The 27,949-nt window shown below is 33.9% G+C and overlaps 5 protein-coding genes and 1 long non-coding RNA gene across 7 annotated transcripts in view; 3 read left to right on the top strand and 3 right to left on the bottom strand.

Moving 5' to 3' along the window:
* Positions 1–2,356: 2,356 nt before the first annotated feature.
* LOC149484043 (COP9 signalosome complex subunit 1-like) lies at positions 2,357–5,190 on the top strand. The gene is given in 4 exon segments (XM_089701542.1): positions 2,357–2,631; positions 2,707–4,053; positions 4,701–4,787; positions 4,789–5,190. Coding segments are annotated over 4 exon segments (1,476 nt in total). The 5' UTR covers positions 2,357–2,619; the 3' UTR covers positions 4,819–5,190.
* Positions 5,191–6,143: 953 nt separating this feature from the next.
* Fancl (E3 ubiquitin-protein ligase Fancl) lies at positions 6,144–8,678 on the bottom strand. Of its 2 annotated transcripts, none has more exons than XM_089701544.1 (4): positions 8,106–8,678; positions 7,244–7,402; positions 6,740–6,930; positions 6,144–6,292 (listed from the first exon to the last, which is right to left on the bottom strand). In XM_089701544.1, exons 1-4 carry the CDS (start codon positions 8,488–8,490, stop codon positions 6,188–6,190), a joined length of 840 nt encoding a protein of 279 aa, XP_089557670.1. In that variant the 5' UTR covers positions 8,491–8,678; the 3' UTR covers positions 6,144–6,187. The 2 variants fall into 2 exon arrangements, with proteins under 2 accessions (XP_089557670.1, XP_089557669.1); XM_089701543.1 differs by having other exon boundaries at positions 7,998–8,677.
* A 3,865-nt stretch (positions 8,679–12,543) lies between these two features.
* LOC149484041 (DIS3-like exonuclease 2) lies at positions 12,544–17,746 on the bottom strand. Its single transcript, XM_089701541.1, has 3 exons — positions 15,018–17,746; positions 14,136–14,394; positions 12,544–13,580 (listed from the first exon to the last, which is right to left on the bottom strand). Exons 1-3 carry the CDS (start codon positions 17,633–17,635, stop codon positions 13,371–13,373), a joined length of 3,087 nt encoding a protein of 1,028 aa, XP_089557667.1. The 5' UTR covers positions 17,636–17,746; the 3' UTR covers positions 12,544–13,370.
* Positions 17,747–18,600: 854 nt separating this feature from the next.
* Positions 18,601–19,040, top strand: Trmt112 (tRNA methyltransferase subunit 11-2). Its single transcript, XM_089701540.1, has one exon. The coding sequence runs from the start codon at positions 18,646–18,648 to the stop codon at positions 19,021–19,023; it is 378 nt and encodes a 125-aa protein (XP_089557666.1). The 5' UTR covers positions 18,601–18,645; the 3' UTR covers positions 19,024–19,040.
* Positions 19,041–22,297: 3,257 nt separating this feature from the next.
* Positions 22,298–27,919, bottom strand: LOC149484039 (cytochrome b-c1 complex subunit 2, mitochondrial-like). Its single transcript, XM_089701584.1, has 10 exons — positions 27,786–27,919; positions 27,527–27,657; positions 27,271–27,445; positions 26,818–26,949; positions 26,305–26,475; positions 25,165–25,256; positions 24,542–24,639; positions 23,860–24,023; positions 22,890–23,111; positions 22,298–22,502 (listed from the first exon to the last, which is right to left on the bottom strand). Exons 1-10 carry the CDS (start codon positions 27,828–27,830, stop codon positions 22,419–22,421), a joined length of 1,314 nt encoding a protein of 437 aa, XP_089557710.1. The 5' UTR covers positions 27,831–27,919; the 3' UTR covers positions 22,298–22,418.
* Positions 23,162–27,949, top strand: part of LOC149483991 (uncharacterized) — a 418,879-nt gene continuing 414,091 nt past the window's right edge. Inside the window, exon 1 of the long non-coding RNA XR_016316380.1 lies at positions 23,162–23,256. This is a non-coding gene — a long non-coding RNA (uncharacterized LOC149483991). The remainder of the gene's footprint in view (positions 23,257–27,949) is intronic.

The raw sequence follows: 27,949 nt of genomic DNA, 5'->3' as shown, positions 1-27,949 counted from the left end.
TTATAGGATGTTGCGTGCTAAAATACCCAAAGTACCTGCTAAATATGTATGTCCGTAAAATTTAATAAAACCTTAATAACTAAAAATTATGTTTATCATCTTTAGTCATATCATGTTTTGCGTAAGTGTTGTTTGCGCTAATCTCAGACGAATATGTTTTTAATAGTCCATAATTTATGCTAGATATATTATGTAATTCTACAAGTAGGTAATGTTGTTCGTAGTAAATATATACATAAATATGTATTCTAAGGCCAAAAATTATCCTTTTGAAAGTGGAGGTAGCTGCTTATATAATCTATACTAATATACTAATACACTGTGCTAATACTAACATTAATAATACCTACATATTATAAAGCTGAAGAGTTTGTTTGTTTGGACGCGCTAATCTCGGGAACTACTGGTCCAATTTGAAAAATTCTTTCGGTATTAGATAGCCCATTTATCGAGGAAGTCTATAGGTTATATTATATCATCACGCTAAGACCAACAGGAACGGAGCAATGCGGGTGAAACCACGCGGAACAGCTAGAAGTGAATAAAAGGTGAATAACTTTGAAAAAAATCATCACCAGCAGTAATAGCACAGATTAGAGAATAGTTACTTGTAATAGTAGTAGGGTATTAGTAGTTATAAGTTATAACCTTGTAATTTTTGCGTACTTTTACCTCATGTTAAATACCTAATATTATCCCTTATTAAAACGCTGGGAGCTATACTTCCCACGTCTCAGATTGAAGTAAATCGTGTTTTATTTTTATATGCTTAAACCTAATGCAGTGTAATATTTATCTACGCAATCTTAACATTTCAGAGAACTTTTTTTCATGGAAACACTTTTCAGAGAATTATTACATGTCATGGTAAACACACGTCAAAGTCAGGTGACGTGATTTTGCAGCCGAAAACGACCGTTATTTTTTAGTTTTTGGTGTAGTGCTCAAAAAAAATTAGATAAGTAGATTTGAGTTCTAGCTATGTAAACTAGACTATATAACGGTTGCGTGAAACGTAAAAATATGCCCAGAATCTTTCGTTTATACCTTGGTAGAGTCGATTGAAATTAAGTCTTTATGTGGGAAGATATCATCCCAGTGTTCGTCACTGCACACGACATTCAGAAATTCTATATATAAAATCTGTGTGTCTAAAAAATCTTTTTTAGTTGGTATAAGCAACTTATTTATTGTTATTCGTTATTTCCTGATCAGATAATTAGAAATCTTAACTCAATACATTAGTATTTACCTATTGTTTTTATTTTGTTTTAGAAAAATGCCATTTTTATGTTGAAGTCATTCATTTTTCAATTCCCGAATTCTTCCCTCAGTAAAATAAACTTGCATTGATGAGTACTTTCACCTCCTTTATTAAAAAACTTGATCTTTATAATTTTTTACGATAACATTAAATTCACAAGTGGAGTCAGGGCAACTAACTAGTGTTTTAAAATATTGATGTCTGGAGTGGACACTGGGAGCTATAGTTCCCACCTATCCAAACTTTTTACAAGAGAGAACAGATGACGGGATATATACTTCCCACCGAAAAAGGGGTACTTCCCCCCCACTAACCCCTTTTTTGTGTGTATTTTTGAAATCTACGACCCAAAATTACCCAGGAACGTATCTTACTTTTTTGTTAGCTCCTCCACAGGCTCGCGTTTGAATAAGGGTTATGTAATCTCTCTTAATAATAATATGAAGAAGAAATAAAAGTTTATGCCTCTAATTTATTAGAATAATAATTATAATTTTAGGAGACACAAAAAAAATAATTGTCTGTAAAGTCGGTTTACTGACGATAGTTGAACGTGACAACGTCCGATTGTGCTTCTTTGTCGCTCGTTCCGCGCTCTCGCTTGCACTTCAAGCCTTACATGGAACGCCTCAGAGCGAGGTAACGCCGCATGAGTCATGTTTTTTCGTGCGTGTAGCCGGCTTTATCGAATTATAACACGTTGTCACGTCAAAAAAAAAAAAGAATTATAGCCTAATTTGATCTGCCTCAGTTGGCCTCAGTGAGAAGATTGGCCGCATTTTATTTTGATTTTGTAATGTTTTCTAATCATTCATCACAATAATAAGAAGATTCTATCACTATGTCAATGCACGTACCAACTCAGAGTTGGTAAATAATGACTGAGTCAACAAAATTAGGCATATTATAAACATAGCTGTTCAGTTAATTAGTAGTTTATATTAAATAGGTTAATGCAAAAAAACATAATTACCCGACTTATCCCAATATTCAAGCAATATTCTAATCACATTCTAATAATGTTCACCAAATGTTCACTTTCCGTTTATATTTTATCTGTACCCTTTGAAATTTTTAATTGTCAACACCAAGCTATCGTCGTCAAAAAAAAAGAAAAATGCCGCTGCAAAAAAGAAACGTAATGATAAAGGTATTTTGATAATAATTTTAAATAGCAAAATCATTACGCCATAATCGACTTAGTTGTGATAATAGTTAAAATAACTCAATAGCCGAAGCACCAAAATCTGCTCAAATGTTGAACAATAAACGATAAGTTGTGTTCTAGGTTGGTTTCCTGCGTTGACAGTGGAATTCGCGTATTTTCTTTTGTATAATAAGAATTTACAAATAAGATGTTTGAAATGGTAAGTAAAATCATTAGACATGAAATCAATCGATTGAGCAAACGTTAATATTAATTAATATCTTCTTTATTTTAGAATACGGCGGAACCAATGCAAGTGGACGTTCCACTTGAGGACAATGAAAATAATGAAACAGAATGCTATGTGGTCGAGAACCCTACATTAGATCTAGAAACCTATGCTGCCTCGTATACCGGCTTTGCGAAGTTGTACAGATTAATGTTCGTAGCAGATCACTGTCCATCGTTAAGATTAGAAGCCCTTAAAATGGCTATATCATATGTAATGACCACCTATAATGTAAGTCTTTATCAAACACTTCATAAAAAGCTTGCAGAAGCAATTGCAACATCTGGACTCCCCGATGTTGCTGTACAAATGGGCTCTCAAGATATCCCAGTTCTTGACACCATGTGGGTTGAGTCAAAAACCAAAAAGGCTGCCATCAAGTTGGAAAAATTAGATACAGATTTAAAAAATTACAAAACAAATTCTATAAAGGAAAGTATCAGAAGAGGACATGATGATCTTGGAGATCATTACCTAGACTGTGGTGATTTGACAAGCGCACTCAAATGCTATTCAAGAGCAAGAGATTACTGTACAAGTGGTAAACACATAATCATGATGTGTCTCAATGTAGTTAAGGTGTCTGTATATTTGCAAAATTGGGCTCATGTGCTCAACTATGTTTCCAAAGCAGAGAGTACACCAGACTTCAATGAAGCGCCTGGAAAAGATTCCAATCAGGCTATATTAACTCGCTTAAAATGTGCTGCTGGGCTTGCAGAACTTGCTACAAAGAAATATAAATCTGCAGCAAAACACTTTCTAGCAGCAAGTATTGACCATTGTGATTACCCCGAACTTCTTAGCAGCAACAATGTTGCAGTCTATGGAGGCCTGTGTGCGCTTGCTACTTTTGATCGTTCTGAATTACAGAAGCAAGTTATAGTTAGTAGTTCTTTTAAATTATTTTTAGAACTAGAACCACAATTACGTGACATAATTTTTAAGTTCTATGAATCTAAATATGCTTCCTGCTTAAGATTACTAGATGAGATAAGAGACAATTTGCTCTTAGATATGTATTTAGCGCCTCATTTAAATTCTCTTTATATGCAAATAAGGAACAGGGCATTAATTCAGTACTTTAGTCCATATCTCTCAGCGGACATGCGCCTTATGGCTGCCGCTTTTAACCGGACAGTTAATGCTCTCGAAGATGAACTGATGCAGTTGATTCTGGAAGGCCAAATACAAGCTCGCATTGATTCACACAATAAAATATTGTATGCTAAAGATGTAGATCAGAGAAGTACCACATTTGAAAAGAGTTTAGCAATGGGCAAAGAATACCAACGAAGAACTTCTATGTTGATTTTACGTGCTGCCATGATAAAAAATCAAATACATGTCAAGGTAAATATTACTTCTCTTAATTAGACACTTCAATATAATTAACAATGAAATGGTCATTTAGGTTTTATGGATGTTGAAGAGATCTCATAGATATAATTTAATTTTAAGTCATATGAATTCAATATTCATTACAGTATCTAGTTTAACTCAAAATTGTATAACATATTTGTAAATAATATAACAATTTCATGACACTGAAAACTATTAAACTAATTTTATATGGAAATGGTTGGTTTTCTCTTTGCCTCATGTTTAAATTTCTATTTTCATTTATTTTTTGTTGCTTCTTTTGATCCTCAAGCCTGTTATTATTTTAAGTATCATTCAAATTGAGCATTGAATTGAAAATAATATATATTTCATCAATATATAGTACATGATTAATTACCACAAAGTATCCAGAATAAAAAAGAATTACATATATTGAGAGTCAAATAAGAAACCTATTACATTTCATTACATTTTAAACTAACATTGAGATATACAGATAAATATTAAAACTACATTCAGGAACTAGTTTCAGATATATTATCACATTTTAAAGCACAAAAAATTAATAATTATTGTTTTGACATATATAAATCTGTGATCTCTGTCTAAAGACTTATAAAATAATATATTGTAAGAAAATTATGGTTTAATTTCAGAATATTGGTCGAGACAGTGGACCACAAGGGGGTGAAGCACCAGGCTCCAGTACAAGTCTCACTACTCGCACTTTTGAACCAGTCATAGCCTTGTGATGAAATACCTCTTGTGATGTAGTCAACATATTACTTTTTACATTTACATGGCAATTTGAAAAGATTATACCCAAGACAACTGTCTTCTTTGTAAAAAAGCTGTTTTTAGTAATAATGCATTTACTTTGTTACACACAAACTTTGCTCATGGGATAATCTTATATCCTTTTTATGCCCAAATATTGTTTACGTTACTACTTTAAGAAGTTCTTAGTGAAAAGGGTGTAATGGCCATGCTATCTGCTGTTTATTATAAGGAAAATGTTTTTATCACCGAGTAAAACACTAAAAACTGGTGCAAGCATTAATTGCAACATTGTTTATACAGAATTATTCTATGTAACCGCAAGATATGTCTACGTAATTTTTAATAATATTAAAAAAGTAAATGCAACTTGAGTTTTAATCACTTTTACATTTTTATACAGAAATTGCTTAACTTTCTAACGTTTAAGCCTGTAAAGTACTTTAATTAGCAATAAGTAATGGTAAAATAACATATACTACCTACCAAATATTTTATGATTCATTGCAATACCAAAAAAATATATAATTTTGCTTGTTTATTTTAAGCATTTTTATATGATGTACCTGAAAATTTTAACTAATGTCTAATAATGCTAAGCAATATTGATCAGTTGTTGTCAATTTACATTTTATGTATAATAACTTTACGCAGACTAGTAGTTCGCTCCGGCTACGCACGTGGTTCATATTATTTTTATTTATTGGCCTATAGAACTCAAGGTTCATATACAAAGCCAACGGAAAAAATGTTTTTGTGATCGGTCCAATCGTTTCTGATATTAGCGCATTCAAACAAACTCTTCACCTTTACATTAATTATTATAGATATCTTATCAAATCTATCCTATAGATCTGTTACTTGATATTCAGACAAATAACAAATGCTGATTATAGTTGTAGATAATGCGTTCGTAACTTTATCGGTCTGTTTATAACACCTAAAACACTAAACCTATTTTGATGAAATTTGTAACAGAGATAGTCTCTGAAGCGATAATATAAAGTGCAATAACTAATATATAGGTACACTATAGTGTTGCAACTTGCAATTTAACACTAAATAGAACAATGCCTGTCGTCGTATTCCTGCATTGCTCTGTCCCGAATATCATAAAGAGTGGATCCACGCGACAATAACACAGACAATAAGCTAGTCAGCCGACACGAGCTGGCAGACAAGGAAATGAATAAAAATATTACTCTATTTCATTTCATTTGTTTTGATGTTATGTACGTAGTTTTTGTTTTTATTTTCATTCAGAAAACTCTCACTGGCGTGTAAAGCATTCAGCCATGAATTTATAAAATTAAAAATATAAATAACTTGTTTTGGTTTAGGTATTTATTTAAAAATTATTTCATATTTAACAGTCTTTTTCACTGCATGATATTGGTTGCAGGCAAGTTGGACAGCTTCCGTTTATCACGCCGAATGCCGGTGGACGACCTCCTTCACATGCAACAAGCCACTAAAACAATTTATATATATTATGTTATTAATTTAATTAATTACCTACATTTATGAGCAGAAAACTATGAACCAATTATATCTATATAATATATAAAACTCAAAGGTGACTGATATAGTGATCTATCAACGCACAGCCCAAACCACTGGACGTTTCCTTTTGGCATGCAGGTAGATGTTAGGACGTAGGCATCCGCTAAGAAAGGATTTCCCGAAATTCTTGCGGGAATGGGGAAAAACGCGGATGCACGTACAAAGTCGTGGGCGGAAGCTAGTTGCAAAATAAAACTACTAAAACATCTGGCAACACTACATAAAGTAGGGGTAAGGAAATATTACACCTTTAAAGAGGTTTTTTTTTATTTAAAATTTTCCTCAAATTTAGCCTGATTTTTATATTTTTAAATAATTGTGTACCTTTACTTCACAATATTAATAGGCAATCTACCTGGAATAAACAATTTTTATGAAAGTACACATCACAGTTCATATTTTGACATAAAGGTTGTGGCAGTCCTGGGTAATCTGGTAGTTGAGCACAAAAGCATATTCCACATATAGGGCCAGTTGCATCTTCTGAACCTTGTTTACCAGGATCTACTGGTAACGAGTTAGGTGATCCTGATTGATTGTTGATATCTAAAACAGTCAAAGTACAAATGATGATTCTTTAAATATTTACTAGTATTACATACTATGCTGATTTTTTATTCACATTTTATGATTCAACCTTATTGGCGGCTCGGAACATTGTATGGTCTGATGTGCAGAAAACTATTTTAGATATTAGTGGGAAACATGTCTGCACAAATGTGTACTAGCAGTTAACTTCCAACCTGCCATTAAGTTTGAATCAAACTGTACTAGCTAGAATAGATACTATTCATTCAAGAGTATGTTTGCCTAATAAAATGTGTCCCATCAAAATTGCTGAATTAAAATAAGATCTTACCAAATATTGCAAATATGTTTTCAACAATATTCTTATCTTGGTCCCAAGTCAATAAACCTTTTTGTAACTTGTCTTGCCACATTTCAGACTGGCCAATCAAATGTACATTTGTTGCTGAACCATCTGGAGTAACTTCAACATGTAGCCAAGTTTTGTCATCTGGATAAAATTCAATTTTCAATACATACAGTGTAAACTCTATATAACGACACTCCATTTAACGTCAAACTCCGTATAACGTCAAGATTTCTCGACTTTGGTTGGTTTATATTGTTGTCTATACAATAATACACTCCATATAGCATCACGCTCACTCTAATTAACGACCACAATAAGACATTACAACTAGGAACTAGGACTAGGAAGTACTGACTAAGTTGCCGAAATCAATGAAAATGTAGTTGTTTACATTCTTTTTTACTGACATACCGAAGATTCTCAGAAATGCAGTCGTAGAAAAATAAAGAAAAAATTCTGCATGCCGAAGAAGATGGACGATCTGCCAAAAAATTGAAGTAACCTCAATATGAAGACCTTGATCAAGCGATGATAACATGGTTTCATAGGCAATGTCAAAATAATATTCCTGTCTCTGGACCAATCATGCAATTTTCCCTTTCTCTCCATTTAACGACCACTCTCTATAACGTCGAAAAATGCACGGTCCCTTAAGTGACGTTATATAGAGTTTACACTGTATATGTAATTTAATAAATGAATGATTCCATATAATAAATGAATGAAAAACTCAAACCAATTCGTATATTTCTATAATCATCCTTGAATAATGGTTTAATGGGCTCCATAACAACGCAATGTTGATCTATATTTTCTAATTCATTGAAATAGTTTTGCAAATTACTTGTATGCTTTAAAAAGGCTGTAATTACATCTTCAATTGTGTTATAAATTTGCTCCTTGAATATACTACTAGGAAGATCCACTGAAATTATTCGTAACTTCTTAGCACCGTCATACCTCAAATAAATCTCGTGTTTTCTGAAATCACTATCGTTCACAGTACATTTTATATCCCTAAGCGTTTTCCCAAATGCGATGTTAATGTTTTCAGTCAACTTTTTTATTTCTTCCAAAAACGTCAAGTCTATCAATGTTGAAGATATTGATTCTAAAGTATTATCTTGTAAATCTGGGAATACCTCAAATAGATCTTCTAATAATTTGGGCAAAGTATTGTGCTCATTACTTTTGATTAAGCGGTGGATGCAATTAAGCTCTTTACCCATGTTGCAGATTTGTATGTAATTTTATTCAATAGCACATTATAATTTAGATATATAAATGTGTAAAAATGAAATATAGAATTGCACTAGAAAAAGTATTTTATTTATAAGAATTATCTGCTATTGAAGTTTATATTTTTGCACAAAAACTTGACAAAAACGCTCAAATCTCAACTGACAAGTCAAGTGTGTCAAGTGTCAGTGTCAGTTTGAACTTTGAACCTTTGGCACATTTTTTTAAAAAATTTGTGATAAACCTACTATAGTCCTTTCCACCTAAGATGATTTCTGTGACACATCGATTATTGACACGTGTAGAGATGTCGGTTACTGAAATCGTATCAATTGTTTCCGATAATCGATAATATTCTATATGGAAATGAAATCGATTTGAATAAAGTACCAAAATTAGTTTTTTCGGCATTTCGCCAACAATTAACTAAGGAAACTTAGCAAACAACAGCAACAAAAAGTCAACAATAACAATTAGTAAAAATAACAGAATACCACGTAAAGTATCAATATAAAAATGCAACTTGTATACAAGGCTGACGTACTCGTACAGACGATTGACTCGATTGACAAACGATCACAAGATGGGCGCCGGGGCGCCGATTATATGATTTTCCAACTCTATGATTTTTCAACGATCCATTTCATGTACACGAATTGCGTAGGTATTATATTTTTGTGTTATTTTATTTTATTTTTCATTATATTAAACTAAACAATACTGTTTTTGATTTATAAGCTTAAGATGTTTCATTTTTATATTTTTGGTAATAATGCCGCCGTAAAATAAAAATATTATGCACTAAAATTATTTTGACTTTTTAAACATAAAATACGTAATTCGGAACACGATGAAGTGTCACAGGAATCATCCTAAATGAAAAGGACTATAGGCCGGAAGATACTGACACAAAATTTTGGGTCATTTGTAACAGGATGCCAGTTCTGCAGGGGTCATAGTACGCAATGACAAAAAGAAAAATTATGGTCAGAACGCTGGTACCGGGGGACGAGTTCGACTGAACGCGTGAGCGTTAGTCGAACTCGTCGGATAAATTACGGAAGTCAAACGATTTGTAACACAAAAATTTTAGGATAGCGCATAAACAAGAAGTAGGCGGTAGTGTCATGCCATACTTTTCCGGTGTGACTTACAGCCCGCCATACGGACGTGGATGCGTTGATTAAAAAAATGGTTGTCTGTAAACTCGGTTTACTGACGATAGTTGAACGTGACAACGTCTTAAGGCCGATTGTGCTTCTTTGTCGCTCGTTCCGCGCTCTCGCTTGCACTTCAAACCTTACATGGAACGCCTCAGAGCGAGTTAACGCCGCATGAGTCATGTTTTTTCGTGCGTGCAGCCGGCTCTATCGAATTATAAGACGTTGTCACGTCAAAAAAACAATTCAACCATTTGTACTAGGCTAATTTTTGCACAGGCAATCATCGTCCTGCAGCCATGTACGAAAATCGCCATGCCATACTTTTCAGACAGTCCAAATGGTCGCCATACCTACGTTCTGACCATCATTTTTCTTTTTGTTTTTGTCATTGCGTATTAAGACCCCTGTAGAACCGCCATCCTGTTACAAATGACCTAAAGTTGTGTGTCAGTATCTCCCGGCCTATACAAAAAATACGTCGTGCGCTGTTGTTGGTTTGTCACACAGAGCCGGTATAAACTCAAACTCAAACTCAAAACTCAAACTCAAACATTTATTTATTCAATTAGACTTCTTCGAGAAGCACTTTTGAAACGTCAATACATATTTTTAAAATTTACCACCGATTCGGAAAGCAGTATATGTATAGGTTTGCTACAACCACAAAATACTTAAATTTGGTGCAATGGCTCCAAACAAATTTATGGAACTTTAAATATTGAATATTACAAGTACATCTACACTAATATTATAAAGAGGAAAACTTTGTTTGTTTGTTTGATTGTAATGAATAGGCTCATAAACTACTGGACCGATTTTGATGAAATTTGGCACAGATAATCTTTAGACCCTGAGAAAGAACATAGGCTACCTTTTATTGCGAAATATGTACCACGGGTGAAGCCGGGGCGGCCGCTAGTATGTTATAAATCAGTTCCTTTTACTGACGGCAGGGGCGCTTTTCAAATTCCCATCTCGATAACGATACGAACACATCGCGCTTCAGCATCTAGCAAAATTATATTATCGTCGTAAGATTTTGCAAACAATAAAATACACCAGTGAGATTTCGTCTTAAAAGAACAAAAAAAACTTTTAAATTTAGTGCCTTAGGGCGTATTCAGAAAGAAAGCTTGAAACTTATAAGCGCTTATCGGCGCTTGTCATGTTCATATATTTTCCTGTCATTTTCCTGTCAGTGCTGGTAACCCGCGCAGGAAAATATATGAACATGACAAGCGCCGATAAGCGCTTATAAGTTTCAAGCTTTCTTTCTGAATACGCCCTAACTTAACACATACAACGATTGTTTCTTGACAATTCGACACAGAACCACAATATTACAATATTTTCTATTGCAATAATGTGACAGAGCGGTGTACATATTGAACGTAAACAGTTAGACCGGGAGATACTGACACAAAATTTCGAGTCATTTGTAACAAGGATGGCGGTTCTACAGGGGTCTTAGTACGCAATGACAAAAAGAAAAACGATGGTGTGAACGCTGGTACCGGTGGCTTAGTCGCGTGGGCGTTTGTCGAACTCGTCGGAAAAATAGTGAAAGTCAAACGATTTGTAACACAAAAATTTTAGAATTTACCGATAGCCCATAAAAAAGAAGTAGGCGGTAGTGTCATGCCATACTTTTCCGGTGTGACTTACAGCCCGCCATACCGACGCGAATGTGTTGATTTAAATAAAACAATTATTGAACCATTTGTACCAGGCTAACTTTTGCACAGGTAACTATCGTCGTGCAGCCATTTACGAAAATCGCCATGCCATACTTTTCGGACGATTCCAAATGGTCGCCATACCGCCGAAAATCTGCAAAAAATTTTTATTTCGCCAAAATTTTTGTACCAGTATTGCATTTGGATTTTTGGAGAGTATTTGATAATATGTGACCATTATTATATTTGCCATACTTCTAGTAGGGGGAAAAAGTGCTGTCATACTTGAAAACTTAATTTATTATTAATTTATATAAGTGAAGATTTCCAACACATAGATCTTTGAAATTCTGTATTTATATTTGTTGATCCTCAAACTTACAGGAAAAATAAGTGCCATACTGTTACAAATCGTTTGACTTTCGCTATTTTCCGACGAGTTCGACTAACGCCCACGCGACTAAGCCGCCGGTACCAGCGTTCACACCATCGTTTTTCTTTTTGTCATTGCGTACTAAGACCCCTGTAGAACCGCCATCCTGTTACAAATGACTCGAAATTTTGTGTCAGTATCTCCCGGTCTAAGTGTATTACTTTCCTCTGGCTCTATCAGAGTAAAGCGCACCCATATGGGTGTGCTTGCATACAAAATGATCCGTTTCCGGTTCCGACCTTATCAGTTGTCTAGAATCCATCACCAACAAACAAATTAAGCTATAATTGCTAATGCACTTATTACACTACACTGAATTTAAGAGCTCTTTTACTAACGATTGCTGAATGATACGTGTCCCGTGATATCTACTAATACCTTACGTAACTAGCTTTCCGCCGGCGGCTCCGCCCGCGGTTTCAACGAAAAACTCGCATAGTTCCCGTTCCCGTGGAATTTCCGGGATAAAACCTATCCTATATTACTCGTGGATAATGTAGCTTTCGAATGGTGAAAGAATTTTTAAAATCAGTCCAGTAGTTTATGAGCCTATTCATTACAATCAAACAAACAAAGTTTTCCTCTTTATAATATTAGTGTAGATAACTTTTTTTAATGATACGTCCTCAATCCTCATTCAATGAGCGCTAACACTTTATGTCCGCGTACGCGGGGAATTTTATTTGTTTGTCACGAAAATAAGGCGCAGCGATCCTAGCTTAATTTATTATAAGGTATTAGGTATTATAAATGAAAGAATTGTTATTTTTTCTACTATTTCATTTTATTTTCTAATAAAATTCATTAAAATTGTAGATAAGATCGAAAAGTCGAAAGTGCGAAGTCAGAACAACTATAAACAACACTTCCCAATTTATGTAAAAAAAATAAGTGTTTATTTTAAGTTTCAAATTGCTTTAACAACTTTCATCTACTTTCTAATATCAACGATCATGATATAATAAAAACAACAGAGTTGAAAGTCTTACATAATTAAACTAGGTAATTAAAAAAGTCACTACAAAAATATGCATAAGTAAACTGTAAAACATTCATACAAATCTAGGTACTACTTATTCTATAAAATATAAGTTATTATTACATTTATTGCCGCATTAAAAATTTTACCGTCAATAAATTAAAATAAATAAAAATGTACTTTTCCATTAAAAAATGGGGCTCGAATTTAAATGACAAATTAAAAAAATATAAGTATACTAATCATAAATATTTTAAATAAGTACCTACACATACAACATGAAGACATTTTCAATTGAAAAGATTAATATGTATGTATCTGAATTAATTTTTCAGGTACTTAGTACTTATCTACAACAGGAGGATCATTAAACATTTCATAGTATAAAAAATCTGTGATCTTTCATAATACCACCAGTTTTTATACTTTGTCAAAATTCTACAATATCTCATAATTGAGCATAATACCAAGTCCAACATACACATTGTATAAAATATACAGTTTAAAAAAAATAATGCAATTATTTCATTATAATTATTAAAATTTTGTCAATTTACTATTATTATGCTATAACATTAAAGATCATGAATATATAACTAATATTGTGCCTATAAAACTATTATGTAGGGTCTGATTGCAGAGGTCTAACCAGTTTAATTTCAACCTTCACCATGTCATCTCCCTTATTCATTTCCACTTGTAGTGTAGAAAACACACTAATGGTTTGTTTCACTTCAGGTAGATCATCTGTGGCTTTCCATGTCAATTCCATCTTGGATAATTTCATGCCTGCCTCATTTTTTATACATTTATATTCCCCTGGGAAATCCTGAAATATTTAAAATGTTTGAATATAAAAAAGCTTCTTTATGTTTATAAAAAAAATTAAAAATACATAAAGCTAGAAATAAGAAACACATTTAAAGTTTTGAAGAAAAATTAAAACACACTAGAAATGATTAGAAATGCATTTTTTCTCATTTAACTGTTTAAATTCTGATGATAGGATCAATAATTCATTCGTGTTTAAATTTTATGGAAAGTCAGGCAAAATAAACTTATATCCAAATGCAAAATGGATTGCTAAGTAAACCATATTATCAAATAAAATTTCACATATTATACTCCTAGAGGTCATTGACATTCATATTTTTAGATGGATTGCTTATAGCTTGGCTGCAACTGCTGTACCGCGCCCTATAGGTATGTGCGGTGAAGCGGGGACAGAGTAAGAAAGAGCATGAGTTAGAAGTTATAAAGAAATGGAACAGTCTGCAGTCTCCCCCGCCTCGCCGCGCACATACCTAAAGCGTGGTACAGCGGTTGTGATCAAGCTAGTTTTTTTCTTTTCATAAAAAGGTGATCAAATTAAAATCAGTCTTACATTATTGAAAAATATTCTTCTGTTTAGGCTCATAGCAACGATAATGACATCTATGTACTTTTCTCGAACTTCAACAACAACTGCTTCAGTTGTCACAGGAGAATGCATCGCAATATATTTCAGAATATATAATTCCGTAGACAATTCGCCAGCTTTTTTAGCATTGTATTTTTGTTTATTGCATTGTGCGGCCACCATTCTGACTTTGTCAACTTCCCACTTGGGCACTTCTCTGTATTTAATACTAGCTGATAATAACCTGAAAATAGTCAAATGTAATATTAAAGCTCAATACTTATTATAATTAGTCATCTTTATTTAACATTTGTGTAACATATTAGAGTTCAATCATTATTTTATATCTAATAGAACACCCGTTTATCTAGTTTCATGAGAAATTGCTTTGATGATGAATTTTAATCAAACATTAGCTAAAATTAATAAAAAAAAACAATTTTAAGTGAGGTCTGATTTCAGAGCATTTGCAGTCTGGACAACAAATTAGAAACAGCAAGTTATGAGTGTTCCAAAATCAAAACCTGTTGAAATGTCGCCAATATTTTTTTTCTACAAATATTTGCACTGTTGTAATCATTACTAATATTATAAAGCTGAAGAGTTTATTTGTACGCACTAATCTCAGGACCTACTGGTCCGGTTTGAAAAATTATTTTGGTGTTAGATAGCTTATTTAGCAAGAAAGGCTATAAGGCTATATCACGCTAAGACCAACAGGAGCGGAGCTACGCGGGTAAAACCGCGGGGCACAGCTAGTTAGAAATAATTAAACATTCACTACTGTTTATAATCTACAATAACAATATTTAAGCAGTAATAAATAAACACAATGTCATATATTATTCAATATTGATTTTATCTTACCTATGAACCATTATATCTGCATATCTCCTAATGGGACTTGTAAAATGTGTATATAATGGAACATTCAACGCATAATGATGGAAGTCTTCTTCATATCCACCAGCACAAAAATATTTCGCTCTTGCCATTGGTTTTGTACACAACATACTTAAAACCATTGCTTTTCCTTTATCAGTGTTAGAGGGACCTACATATGGTAGAAGTGACCTTTGCAAATCACCAGCAGATGATATCTCAATGTCTATGCCCATAGGTTTTAGAGATTTTTCCAACTGGCGTAACATGTAACCACTTGGTTCTGGATGACACCTTAAAAATGCTAATTGAGGATAATCTTCGTATATTCTTTGAGCAACAGACATATTTGCAAGTAACATAAATTCCTCAATGAGCTGATGGCTTTCTTTACTTTCATAAATCCAAAAAGACTCTGGCATTCCATCTTTAGGGCTCAAGTGGAAAGATACTTTGGGTTGATCAATTCTAAGTGCTCCACCGTCAAATCGTCGCCTCCTTAAAATAGATGCTATCTTACCCAAATTTCTTATTGTTTCCTTCACATCTGCATGTTTAAAGTCATTGTACATTTCTGGCAAGTTTAATTCAGCGTCATCTTTATTTTCAAGAACAGCCTGTGCATGTTCATAAGCTAGCTGACAACAAGAATGAATAATAGTTTTACTAAATCTTGTACTCAAAACTTGAGCATCATCTGTTATCTCCCAAAATATAGAAAAAGCAAGTTTATCTACTCCAGGAAATAAAGAACAAAGCATACAAAGTTCATCAGGTAACATGTGATATGCTTTTTCAACCATATACACTGTAGTTGCCTTTTCAGCAACTTTTTCATCAAGTATAGTGTTTTCTGTTAAGAAATGTGATACATCAGATATATGCACACCTATTTCATAATTCCCATTTTCCAGGACCCTACAAGAAACAGCATCATCAATATCACGGCAGTTATGGGGGTCAATACTGAAAATACATAACTTTCGACAATCTTCTCTCAGTTTAATTTCCTCTTCTGGTATAACATAATCTAGATGAGGATACAAATGCTTCACTTCTGAACCAAAAGGTGTGACATCTAAGTCAGTTTGTGCTAAAATTGCTTTAGTTTCTGATTGCATGTCTCCTGACACACCAATGTTGCACACTATTTTACCTATAGCAAATCTTGTATCAAACCACTCTATTATTTTGGCTAGAAAGAGTGTATTTTCGTAGCTTTTTGAATCATTATAAAAGTTATCTGGCCAATATGTGCACGGTATATTTAATCTAGGCATTCTAAAATCCCTAGGAACTAGAAGAGCCCTTTGTCTATTTTTATCTGGCATCAACTTTAATGTTCCAATGCAATTGCGTAAATGGACTCTTTCCTTTATATACACAACTTTGCCTTTTTTTTGTTTGTTTTCATCTTTATTTTCTTCTGAGTCAGTGTCGATGAATTGTACAATTACAACATCGCCTTCAAGGGCACGATTTCTATTTTTTACTCCTTCTATTAAAACATCTTGCTCACTACGATCATGACTTGAAACATATGCATGTTGAAATTGTTTTGGATTAATACGTAACACTCCTTCCAAAAGTGTGTTATTTTCCAAGCCTTGTTCCACATCTTCTTGAGACATATAATTTTCAAATTTTTGATCAGAACTCTTTTGGTCTTTTTTACCATTTGTACGGTTTGGGGTGACTTGTTGGGAAGACAAGTTTGTGATTTCATTAAAATACATAGCATTGATGGGTCCATAATGCATATTTCTCTGCATATTAAAATTTCTGCCCGCATTTACTGAGTGATTTAATAAAGGGTGTTGCATGACGTTTTGCAAGAATTTTGGAGAATGTAAATTTGATTGAATATATGGTGAATTTGGAAAACTGATAGGGCTAAGATGCATGTTTCCAGGTACTGATGGAGAGTTGGGAGCACTTGATGTCTGTCTATAATGATTAAATAATTGCTGGGTAGTAACATTTTGCGCAAATTGGAACTGCGGATGATGTGAGAGATTTTCTAGATACCTGGCATTAGCTGTAGCATATAATGGGATGACTTGTTGTACAAAGTAATCATTTACCGTATTAGTTCGCTGTGAATTCGCGTGATCTTGGTTTTTGGAAGAAACATGCAACTGAGACAATCTCCCATTTATTGTTTTGGATACATCTTTATTCTTTTTTTTTGCAATATTTTTTATGTCCTGTACACCGCCTTGAGATTTCGGTACTTGGTTTGTAACTTCTTGCGAAGTAGATGGACGTAATTCAAGGGACTCACCGTCTCCTGGAGTGAATCTTGCTTCAGAGTTTGAGTGCAAGCTTACATTTGGTGAAGGTATTTGTAATTTCTTTAATTTTTCACGCTTACGGGCATTTTTCTTTTTTGGCGTTCCGACATTATTTTGCAATTTTGTATCAGCACTCACAGCATTACTTTCACTTGCATTGTTCTTATGATTGATTTGTGTTGTGTTGTCTTGAAGTTCATTGTTATCACTTGCATTCGTGGTCATTTCGTCGCAGGAAGTTTGATGTTTCGATGTTGGTTTACTATCATCATTCAAAGTAACAGCTGGAGGAGAAGATGTGGATAGCATAATCAGTGAAAACTATTTTAATTTAAAACTGTTTAATTTATCGTCAAAAATACATGTACAGCTGTACTTGTGCTAAATAGTAAACAGAATCTATAAAGTTAAATCATAGATTATAGAGAACATACTAAGTTCCCCAGTCATGGTTACAGCTTATAAAATACAATTTTAAAACAAATCACCGATGATTTATAGTGATAATTAAATTATATTATTTTATATCATTCGAGGTAAATCTCGAAAGAACTCTTGTGAAAGGAATAACAGATTCAACATCAATATATCTAACAAGTGAAGTGAATTCGTTAGGATGTTCAGTTTATTTAAAACTTCTACGCCAAGCCTTTTCAACGATTTCTCATGAAAACACGTTTCTTAGGATGATCCTGATCCTGGCCTGGCCGAATTTGGCCAAAACCTTGAAATGTTCTGTGCGGGTAGCATTGTACAGTGATTAACAGATAGTATTATATTATCTGTGACTATACTGCTGTTGTCTGTCGCCCCAGAGCAAATAATATATTATCTGTCGCCTGACGGCCTTTAATGGCTGGCGTCCACTAGGCGGATCGGACCGGGCCGCATCGCAACGCAAAAATACGCCGGCCTATGTTTTGTCCGCCCCGTACAGGAGTACGTACGCAGTACGTACGTACGTACGCAGGAGCAAACAGCGCGTCCATTAGAGACGGCCCGTTGCGATGCGGCCCGGCCCGATCCGCCTCTAATGGACGCCTAGCATAAGAGCCTGTCAAAGTCAATTATTGTCATTATTTGTCATAAATCGTGCACGGTGCATGAGCGAAATTCATATTTTGTGCTTGAGAGAATTTCGCACATTGTTTTATTTAGATGAAAGAATTGTTATTTAATTTTTGTGTCATTGAAGTTTGATTGAGGAGTGAGCGTGAATTTTAAATCAATACTATAACGAATTAAAAAATCTAATGTTTATTTAGAATAAAAATTTAAATTTAATTTTTTAATTTTGAGTTAAATTGCGAAGAAAAATAATGAAGTTAATAACACATAACATGCTTACTTCGAAATGTTTAAAAGGTGTAGTTACTGGGTATCCACTTGCTATAAATGCAACTAATATTAAAATAACAGAAGTCGATTTCAATCCTGAATTCATTACTCGCATAATACCTAAACTAGATTGGGAAGTTCTGTGGAGAGCAGCCGACAGTATTGGACACAGTGATGGCCTTCCTCAAACAGTTGAACCAAAATTTGAAGAAAATAGTGAATTCTTAAAAAAGGTTCACAAAGTTTTACTTGAAATAGAAATAGAAGAAGGGAATTTAGTTTGTCCAGAATCAGGCAGAAGATTTCCAATATCAAAAGGGATACCAAATATGTTACTTACTGAAGCTGAAGTGCAATAAATGTGATTTAAGTTAAATTTGTAAAATTTTTATTAAAGATCTATCAATAACCCTGTTTGAGGCTTTGAGCGTATATGTCACGGCTAAAGGTAGGTGAGAACATAAACTTAAGATTAGCCGGCTAAACTTAGGTTTATTTTCGACGAGGTGTTAATGTTAGTTTGTTCTATCTTTAGCCGGCTAAACTTAAGTGTAACCGCAGGCCCGTAACATATACGCACTATGCGGGTAGCCGCATTGCGGGTAGCCGTCCGGCTGACAGCAATCACAATTATGTATTTTTTTTTTTTTTTTTTTTTTTTTTTATTAAATAAGGTTGCTAATTAAAATAGCACCTTATACAAATTACAATCTAGCCTACAAGACTAATAAGTAATTTTATGTTAACCTAAATTTCTAAATAACTTATTCTAAGAGAGTGTCCATTGTCACTTGCTTAGTGTCTGTTAAGGGGAAGTAAGTCACTTTGCTCGTGTGCTTTGGTATACAGATAATTGTCACTGTTCACTTTTCACTTATCACTACACTAACTCAAAAGGTTTAGTCCTTTTTAGTCTTCGCACTAGGTCCGTGGTATCAAGGAGCTGGATAGCCTCAACATTCACGTGATGATGAAGTCGATGTTGATGAGCTTCTGCATGTTTTTGAACAATTTTGTCCACGGTGTCCACTTTTAGGTCACGGTGGAGGTCACCATTACGGATGTACCAGGGGGCATTTACAATGTCTCTCAGTACTTTATTTTGGAAACGTTGTATTATGTTAATGTTGCTTTTTTTGGTACAGCCCCACAGCTGAATACCATACGTCCATACTGGCATGAGGACTTGTTTGTATATGAGAAGCTTATTATGTATCGACAACTGGGAGTATCTTCCAAGAAGCCAATACAATTTCTTATAGCGCAAGCCTAATTCTTCTCGCTTCTTCTTGACGTGAGCCTTCCAGCGTAGCTTAGCGTCAAGCGTCATACCAAGGTATTTCGCCGTGTTAGCATAAGGTATTTGTTGGCCATTAAGGAGTATCGGGACAATCTGTGTTCTTTTGTTTGTAAAATTTATGTGAACGGATTTTGATTCGTTCAATCTTATCCGCCATTTCCGAGTCCATTCATAGACCTGGTTCACAGCTTCTTGGACTTTATCTCCTGCTTCCTGGTAAGTGATGCCTGTGGCCATGATAGCAGTGTCGTCAGCAAATGTTGCAGTAATGTTTTTTTCTAATACTGGGATGTCACACGTGTACAAAAGGTATAGGATGGGACCTAAAACACTTCCTTGTGGCACACCAGCTCGTATTTCCTTGAGGTCCGAGAAGGCATCGTCTTGTCGAACTCTAAAGACTCGATTGGTTATATACGATTCTAAGATATCTGAAATTTGTTTTGGTAGCATTGTTCTTATTTTATGAATGAGACCTTTGTGCCAAACCTTATCAAAAGCCTGTGCGACATCTAAAAACACTGCTGAACAGACTTTCTTTTCTTCAAACGCTTTTTCGATGACATTTGTTAATCTGTGAACTTGATCTATTGTGGAGTGTTTCTTTCTAAATCCAAATTGGTGTTCTGGAATTATTTTCTTCTCATCAAGTATTGGCATGATCCGTTTAAGTAACAGTTTTTCAAAAAGTTTTGATACTATTGGTAGCAACGAGATCGGTCGATATGATGTTACATCGTTTGGCGGTTTTCCTGGCTTTAATATCATAATAACTTCAGCAACTTTCCACAAATTAGGCACATATTTCAACCTAAATGCAGCGTTAAAGAGTGTTGTTAATTTGATTATAGCTTTGCGAGGCAAATTATGCATTATTTCGCCTGTGATTAAGTCAAACCCCGGAGATTTTTTTGGGTTAATACTAAACTTAATTTCGTTGGAAATTTCTTTGGGTGTTACAGACTTTATTTGTAATTCTTCATTAAGGTTTTGATCTTCAGGTAGTTCATTTGCGTCATCATCATATGGCTTAAAGATATTTTCCAGATGTTGCGCAAATCTTTTAGCTTTTTGTTCATTGTGGATAGCCCATTTTCCATTTTCTTCCTTAATTGGTGGAATATGCAGAACGGGTCTATTCATATGTTTCGTAGCTTTCCAGAGTGAGTAGTCTGTGCAGCGATCGTTAGTCAGTTTTTTGAGATATGACGTCATATTAGCGTCATTTAGACACTCACTCACACGTCACTGCGATGCGGCTACCGCAGACCGCACAGTGCGCATAGAAATGAATATTACGTACATAATTGTGATTGCGGTCAGCCGGACGGCTACCCGCATAGTGCGTATACGCTCTTTGCCTCACAATATAGTTTAAACCCTATTTAAATAATATAATATTTTTCAACAAACTATTGCAATGTTGCAGTAGTTACCTATTTTTTGAAAAAATAAAATATGCTGTGTTAAAATATTTGATTGTTTCTGTTTTCAAATGCCTTTACTGGAACATAAACAATTTCTTTAGTAGACATTGAAAATGTATAATTGTTCTTTCTTTATGGTAAAATAAGGAATTTTTCTAGCTAGTCTTTATTAATAATTGCATAAACAACATAATATTAAAAATATTAGTAAGTTTAGTAGTGGTAGCTAGTTGTTAAGTACCTTGCTACCACTCTCTATCTGCTTCTATTATTATTGTTCTCACAGATCTGTCACCATCAATAATAAATAGTTTATATTTCTTTATTTTTAATACATTTCCAAAGAATATGATGATATACACTAGCCAATTAAACAACAAAAAAATATAACTCAAAACCTTGCAAAAACATGCGATAACTTAGTATGAAATTGCACATAATATATACGTAATTTATCTGCAATATTATGATCTGGATTTGTACTAAGCTTAAATCTACTTTTTACAGCCATAGGGCGTATTCAGAAAGAAAGCTTGAAACTTATAAGCGCTTATCGGCGCTTGTCATGTTCATATATTTTCCTGCGCGGGTTACCAGCGCTGACAAGCGCCGATAAGCGCTTATAAGTTTCAAGCTTTCTTTCTGAATACGCCCATAGGCTCTAGGTGGGTTTTTTATACTTCTAATATTATGTATATCTATACTAATATTATAAAGCCGGAGATTGTTTGATTGAACGCGCTAATCTCAGGAACTACTGGTCCGATTTGAAAAATTCTTTCATTATTAGATAGCCCATTTATTGAGGAAGGTTATAGGCTATATATCATCACGCTAAGACCAACAAGAGCGAAGCAATGCGGGTGAAACCACGGGGCACAGAAAGTATTAAATAAAACTCAAACATACTTTGATTATCATTTAATCAACAATAAATTAACATAATATTGTACATAACTGTTTGGTGGTTCTCTAAATTTATGAGAGTATGTCCAACATAAAAAATTCAACTATTTCAATCTATAATTTAAAGTTCATCCACATATGGGACAAATGCAAGATTGCCAGCAGCTCCCATGGACATCTTGTTCCTTGTTGCATTTGAAAGGGCCTGGAAAATTAAAAAAAAATTAAATGTTACCTAAAATTTTTACAATATTAATTAATACTACACTAAAACCATCAGTTTGACTGAACACACGGGATAGATTTGCATATACATAGTATAATGTGCAATAACCTATATAAAACTGACCTTAAAATTTGTAGACTAGTATAAAATAATTTTTAATCTCAACTTTCTTTTTTATACAGAATTTTATACACAACTACAATCTGCATATTACAATTTCCATATATTTTATTCCACCACACTGTTCATTTATTTATATCTATTTATATTATTGAAATATATTCATGATAATAATATAATTATAAATCAACGATAATATCACTTCAAAAGTACCACATTTTACAAAACAAATAAACAATGACATACCTGTGATACATCACTGTTGGAAATCTGGTCAATCTCAGCAGCCAACTCAATGGGGGACTTAACAATTCCTGTATACAGGCCTTGTGCCGCTAAAGACTCTACGAGGAGGGATCCTTGGTCGGCTTCACTCAATACTTGGAGTTTAAGCTGGTTCTTGCCAGCCTTAATGGCGTCAGCAGACAGAGATGGGTTCTTCAGGAATTGGCCCACTGCTTTGACAGCCTAAAATTGAAATTATATTGTTTATCACAAGAAGCTTATGTCTAATACACTGGAGATTTCAGTATGAACATTAACTTGTAACAAGAAAATATGACCTTGAATGACGCCTGTATGTTTTTTATCCCTTTCACACTTAACTTGGCAAGTGGGTGTGAAAGGGATAAAAAAAACATACAGGCGTCATTCAAGGTCATATTTTCTTGTTACAAGTTAATGTTCATACTGAAATCTCCAGTGTATTAGATATTATAAGCTTCTTGGTTTGACATTTACAAAGGAGCGTGTGTGCCGAGCACACGTGTCAGAAGTGAAGCTACTTTGGCAAGTTTCAAAGATACCAAAATCGTCGCTTTACTCCATGACGCGACCTTGAAATTTTACTATATACACCTTTAGAGTTTCACTTCAAAAAATTGTTTAATAACACATCTATTACTTGTTCATTAAAATTGTTTTAAGAGTATATATGAGACATGAGTATATTATTATGATGTGATACAATCTTTGCAGAACATTTTTTGGCTAGATTATTGTCGTATTAATAACTTAGGCCCCGGAATCACAGACACAATAGAAAATCTATTGTGTCGTGGCCCGATCGGGCCGTTCGGGGGTCAATGGGTTAAGAATGTATATGAGTATATTATTATAAAGTGATACAATCTTTGCAGAACATTATTTGGCTAGATTATTGTCGTATTAATGGTGAAGAAACATAAAATTTCGAAACTTAAAAGAGTTAACTTACAGCATTGGCCTCATCCTTGGGGACGGAAAGCATGACTCCAAATAATCCATTGTCGGAGTATGAAACATTGAAGCCGGCGGCCGCGAAAGGACCAACATTGCCGATCGCCTTAGCTAGTGGCGAGTTGTCGCTTCCCCATTTCGTCACTGGACCATTGCCAAGAGCTGCGCAAAAACGAAATATTTTTTATAAAATTTATATTTATTTTATTCGTACATAAATATTATATAGAACACGTAATATCGCTTTGTGTATGACTGTTAAATTTTTTTTTTCAAAATATGGAGCACATTTACAAATTTCATAAATATTATGCAATAAGTGCTTAGTAAATAATATTGTCTTGAATTACCTAACAAACATAATATATTTTTATGATCTGTAGCTACATTGTCTTTCTTACATGCTTGCATGTTCTTCTCCAAACCAAAGCCAGACACTTAATCCATACTAATATTATAAATGCGAAAGTAACTCTGTCTGTCTGTCTGTTACTCAATCACGCCTGAACTACTGAACCAATTTGCATGAAATTTGGTATAGATATATTTTGATACCCGAGAAAGGACATAAGATAGGTTTTATCCCGGAAATCCTACGGGAACGGGTTTTTCTCTGAAAACGCGGGCGAAGCCGCGGGCGGAAAGCTAGTAAAATATAAAAATTGAAATTCGAAACATACCCTTAGCAGCGACGGCAAGAGCTAGGCTTTGTTTAGAACCAGCTGGTGCACCTTGAACAGCGAGAGCTACGTGAGCTAAATCACCACCCATTTCTTTCCTAAAAAAAGATTTATTTTTGAAGTGAAAACTTCTTTAGCGGCGTTGGGTATAAAATCTTAAACTCGCATCAGGACACGTGGCCTGATCGAAAAAGCGTAAGACGGATTTTTTTTAGCCCTTATATTCCATGCGTAAGACGGATACCATTCCAAAATATCAAACATGCTGGACGTTAATAATCAAGTTTTCACTTCTGCCGGCACTCCCGGAGTGCAACCCGTCTTTTTTTTCCAGAAAAATTGTTCGTAACCTTTTATAATGGCCAAAACATTAAAAACAACAAAAAATTACTACTGTAATGGACGAATCACTTTAAATAATCTTAGAATCAATTAGTTAGGGAGTAAAAAATATTTTTCTTATTATACAGAACAATAAGTCTGTAGAAGTAACATAAAACGAGTCTAAAGGAGTTGGTTAACATTGACATACAAAAAAAGCTAATGTAAGGGCGCTTTCATTTTATGTGTTTCGTGTTAAATATGAAATTACATTACATTTAAAATTTTACAAATAAAAATACCTCATTTCACCACCATGGTAAGCGGATTGTTCATTTGCTGCTTGGCCGGATGAAGGCAACTGTAGAGATTGAGCAACAATGCTGGCTTTTTCCTAATAAACGAATATTTGCATGAATAAAATACATAGATTATTTTTGTAATAAAATTAAGAGCTAGATTATAACATTTTTATTTTATTTTATTTATTTATTATACATTATTACATTATATTATAACATTATAAGTGCTTATTTCGTGTGACATCCATACTAGTATTATAAATGCGAAAGTAACTATGTCTGTCTGTCTGTTACTCAATCACGCCTAAACTACTGAACCAATTTGCATGAACTTTGGTATGGAGATATTTTGATACCCGAGAAAGGACATAGGCTACCTTTTATTGCGAAATACGGGCGAAGCCGGGGCGGACCTCTAGTAATTAATAAATTATTGTTTGTTATTTCATGACCTACATAATAAAACCTGTTTCATTATTAACACACCTGATAGTATAATTTCCTTGTAAGCTAAATGATTTTAAAATAAACATAGCCAATTATTAATGTGCAAAAGAAATCATATTATTATTGAAGACAGAGAAAAGAGCAGAACATAGCAAACAATATACATAATTACAGAAAAAATACAAAGATATTTTAACATTATAATATATAAAACATGAAAATGGAATTTGCAGAACTACATATTATGCTATACACATAAATGGTAACAATTGGAAATTAACATAATACAAATAGCATTATCATATCATAATTATTTACAAATTTATTCAAATATTTACATAAAAAAATTACATTAGCTGTATACAAATTACAAACTACTACACATAAAACCATAGCCTAAATAACCAAAGCATATAAACCATCTCTATGGTTATATAATACTGTTATTATTAGTAAGGCTAACAAACCGCTACATGATATAATGATACCTGATTTAGAAATTAAAGACTTTTTAACGGATTTTAAACGCGATTTATTCATTCTCTTATTTTCCCGACGTTTCGAACACTTTACAGCGAGTGTGGTCACAGGGAGACGGGGAGAATAAATCGCGTTTAAAATCCGTTAAAAAGTCTTTAATTTCTAAATGTATAATACTCGCGTAAAATCAAACATTAGAAAATACTATGTTACCTGATTGTTGCCAACAACAACAATAGCACATCGGCTGGGAGACAGTGTGCTACCAGCAAAGTGTTGCACAGACTCAGAGCTGATGCTGCCGATCCTCTTTGGGGAGACAAATAGGGAGTTTCCAAGGCCACGGCGGTATGCAGCCTTGTGGAGGAGGTCCACAGCACGCACCTAGTCAAATATTATAAAACTAATAACTGCAATTTTTTTAATTTTTAACGTGATAACGTTTTTAAAATCGTTTTTTTCGGGTGACATGTTCAAAAACTTGTGTCACACCAAAACCTCACGAGCGCGATCGCAGGTATAACGAGAGAGAGACGGACCGATCTCCCGTCTCATCTCGAGCGCTGCCACCAATAAGACGTTATCACGTAAACATCTTGATCGTAAACCTACTTTACAAACAACCAATTTTTTTTAATTTAATTCAATCTAAACAAAATTGCCAGGTGAAATATTTAATTTTTTTTTTGCTAATTGGTAACAATGCTATCAATAATTTGGTTATACCTGTGGTGACAAAGCAGCAATCTCATATTTCAATCGTGGAACATTGTCACTGAGTTCCCAAGGTCTAAACTCTTGGTTGGAAACAATGTTGTTCAGGTACTCAAGAGCAACATCCAAGTTTTCCTGTGTGGCCTGAAAAATAATCATTATATTATGTATTTCTTTACTTTCAATTATTGTTACTACACTGCACTAACTGCAGGCAATCAATGCATTTAAAAGTGAAAATTATGCAAGTAAAAAACATTCCAAAAAAAAATGGGTTCATTTATTTCAATGTGTTTGTATAGTTTGCTTTATGTTGCATTAATTTATGGATATATAATTTAATGTAAGTAACAATAAAATCTTAAGATTGGCTTTATCTACATTATTTTTTGGAATTGTTAAATAAATATTAAACAAAACTGGAATAATTTTTTTTTGTAATAAATTACATTTTTAAAAACTTACTTCAAGAGTGTAGTAGATGAACTCTCTGTCACCAGAGGCAGAGAATGTGGCTCCAATTTGAGACAATTTACGGGAAATCATAAATCCACTGGCGTTTTTGGTACTGAGGCCAGCAGCTGATCGAAGAACATGGGCAACACCCAATTCAGTTTGTGGCTCATATCGAGAACCAGCCCTGAAATAAAAAAATGAAACACTGTTGTATAGTCTATCTCTCAATACTTAACAAGAACACATATAAGAATTTACTACTTACTTGAAGGCTATGGTCACTCTTGTAATAGGTGATCCATTGTCTACAGCAGCAATTAGTGTTTTATTGGGTAAAACATTCGACTTAACGCGAGCCTCACTGACCGCTGGGGCAGCATGAGCATATCCCCTTGTCTGGAATCAAGTAATTATGAACGAACTTATCTTCAATGCCTTTACATAACAGGGTTTGACACAAGCCAATTTTGTATATTTTGAAGAATAGATTTCCTCGACTATACATTGGTATGATTAAAACTTACCGTAACGTGGCGAATTAATGGAATAGCAAGAGCCTTCGAAGACATTTTAGATAAACTTTATATTTTACGAAATTTTTCAGGACCAATAATTGCTGCTGTCGCCTGTCAAAAAGGGACAAAGACTACAAACTAAAGCGTCTTATTCACGGTCAATCCCCGACGTA

This window comes from Colias philodice, chromosome 12 (assembly GCF_061535455.1).
Source record: "Colias philodice isolate Cphi_HAF_F1 chromosome 12, ilColPhil1 Martin Lab GWU primary, whole genome shotgun sequence".
In the NCBI taxonomy this organism is placed as follows: Eukaryota; Metazoa; Arthropoda; class Insecta; order Lepidoptera; family Pieridae; genus Colias; species Colias philodice.
The sequence above is the reverse complement of the archived record's forward strand: the minus strand, read 5'-3'. Positions and strand labels throughout refer to the sequence as shown.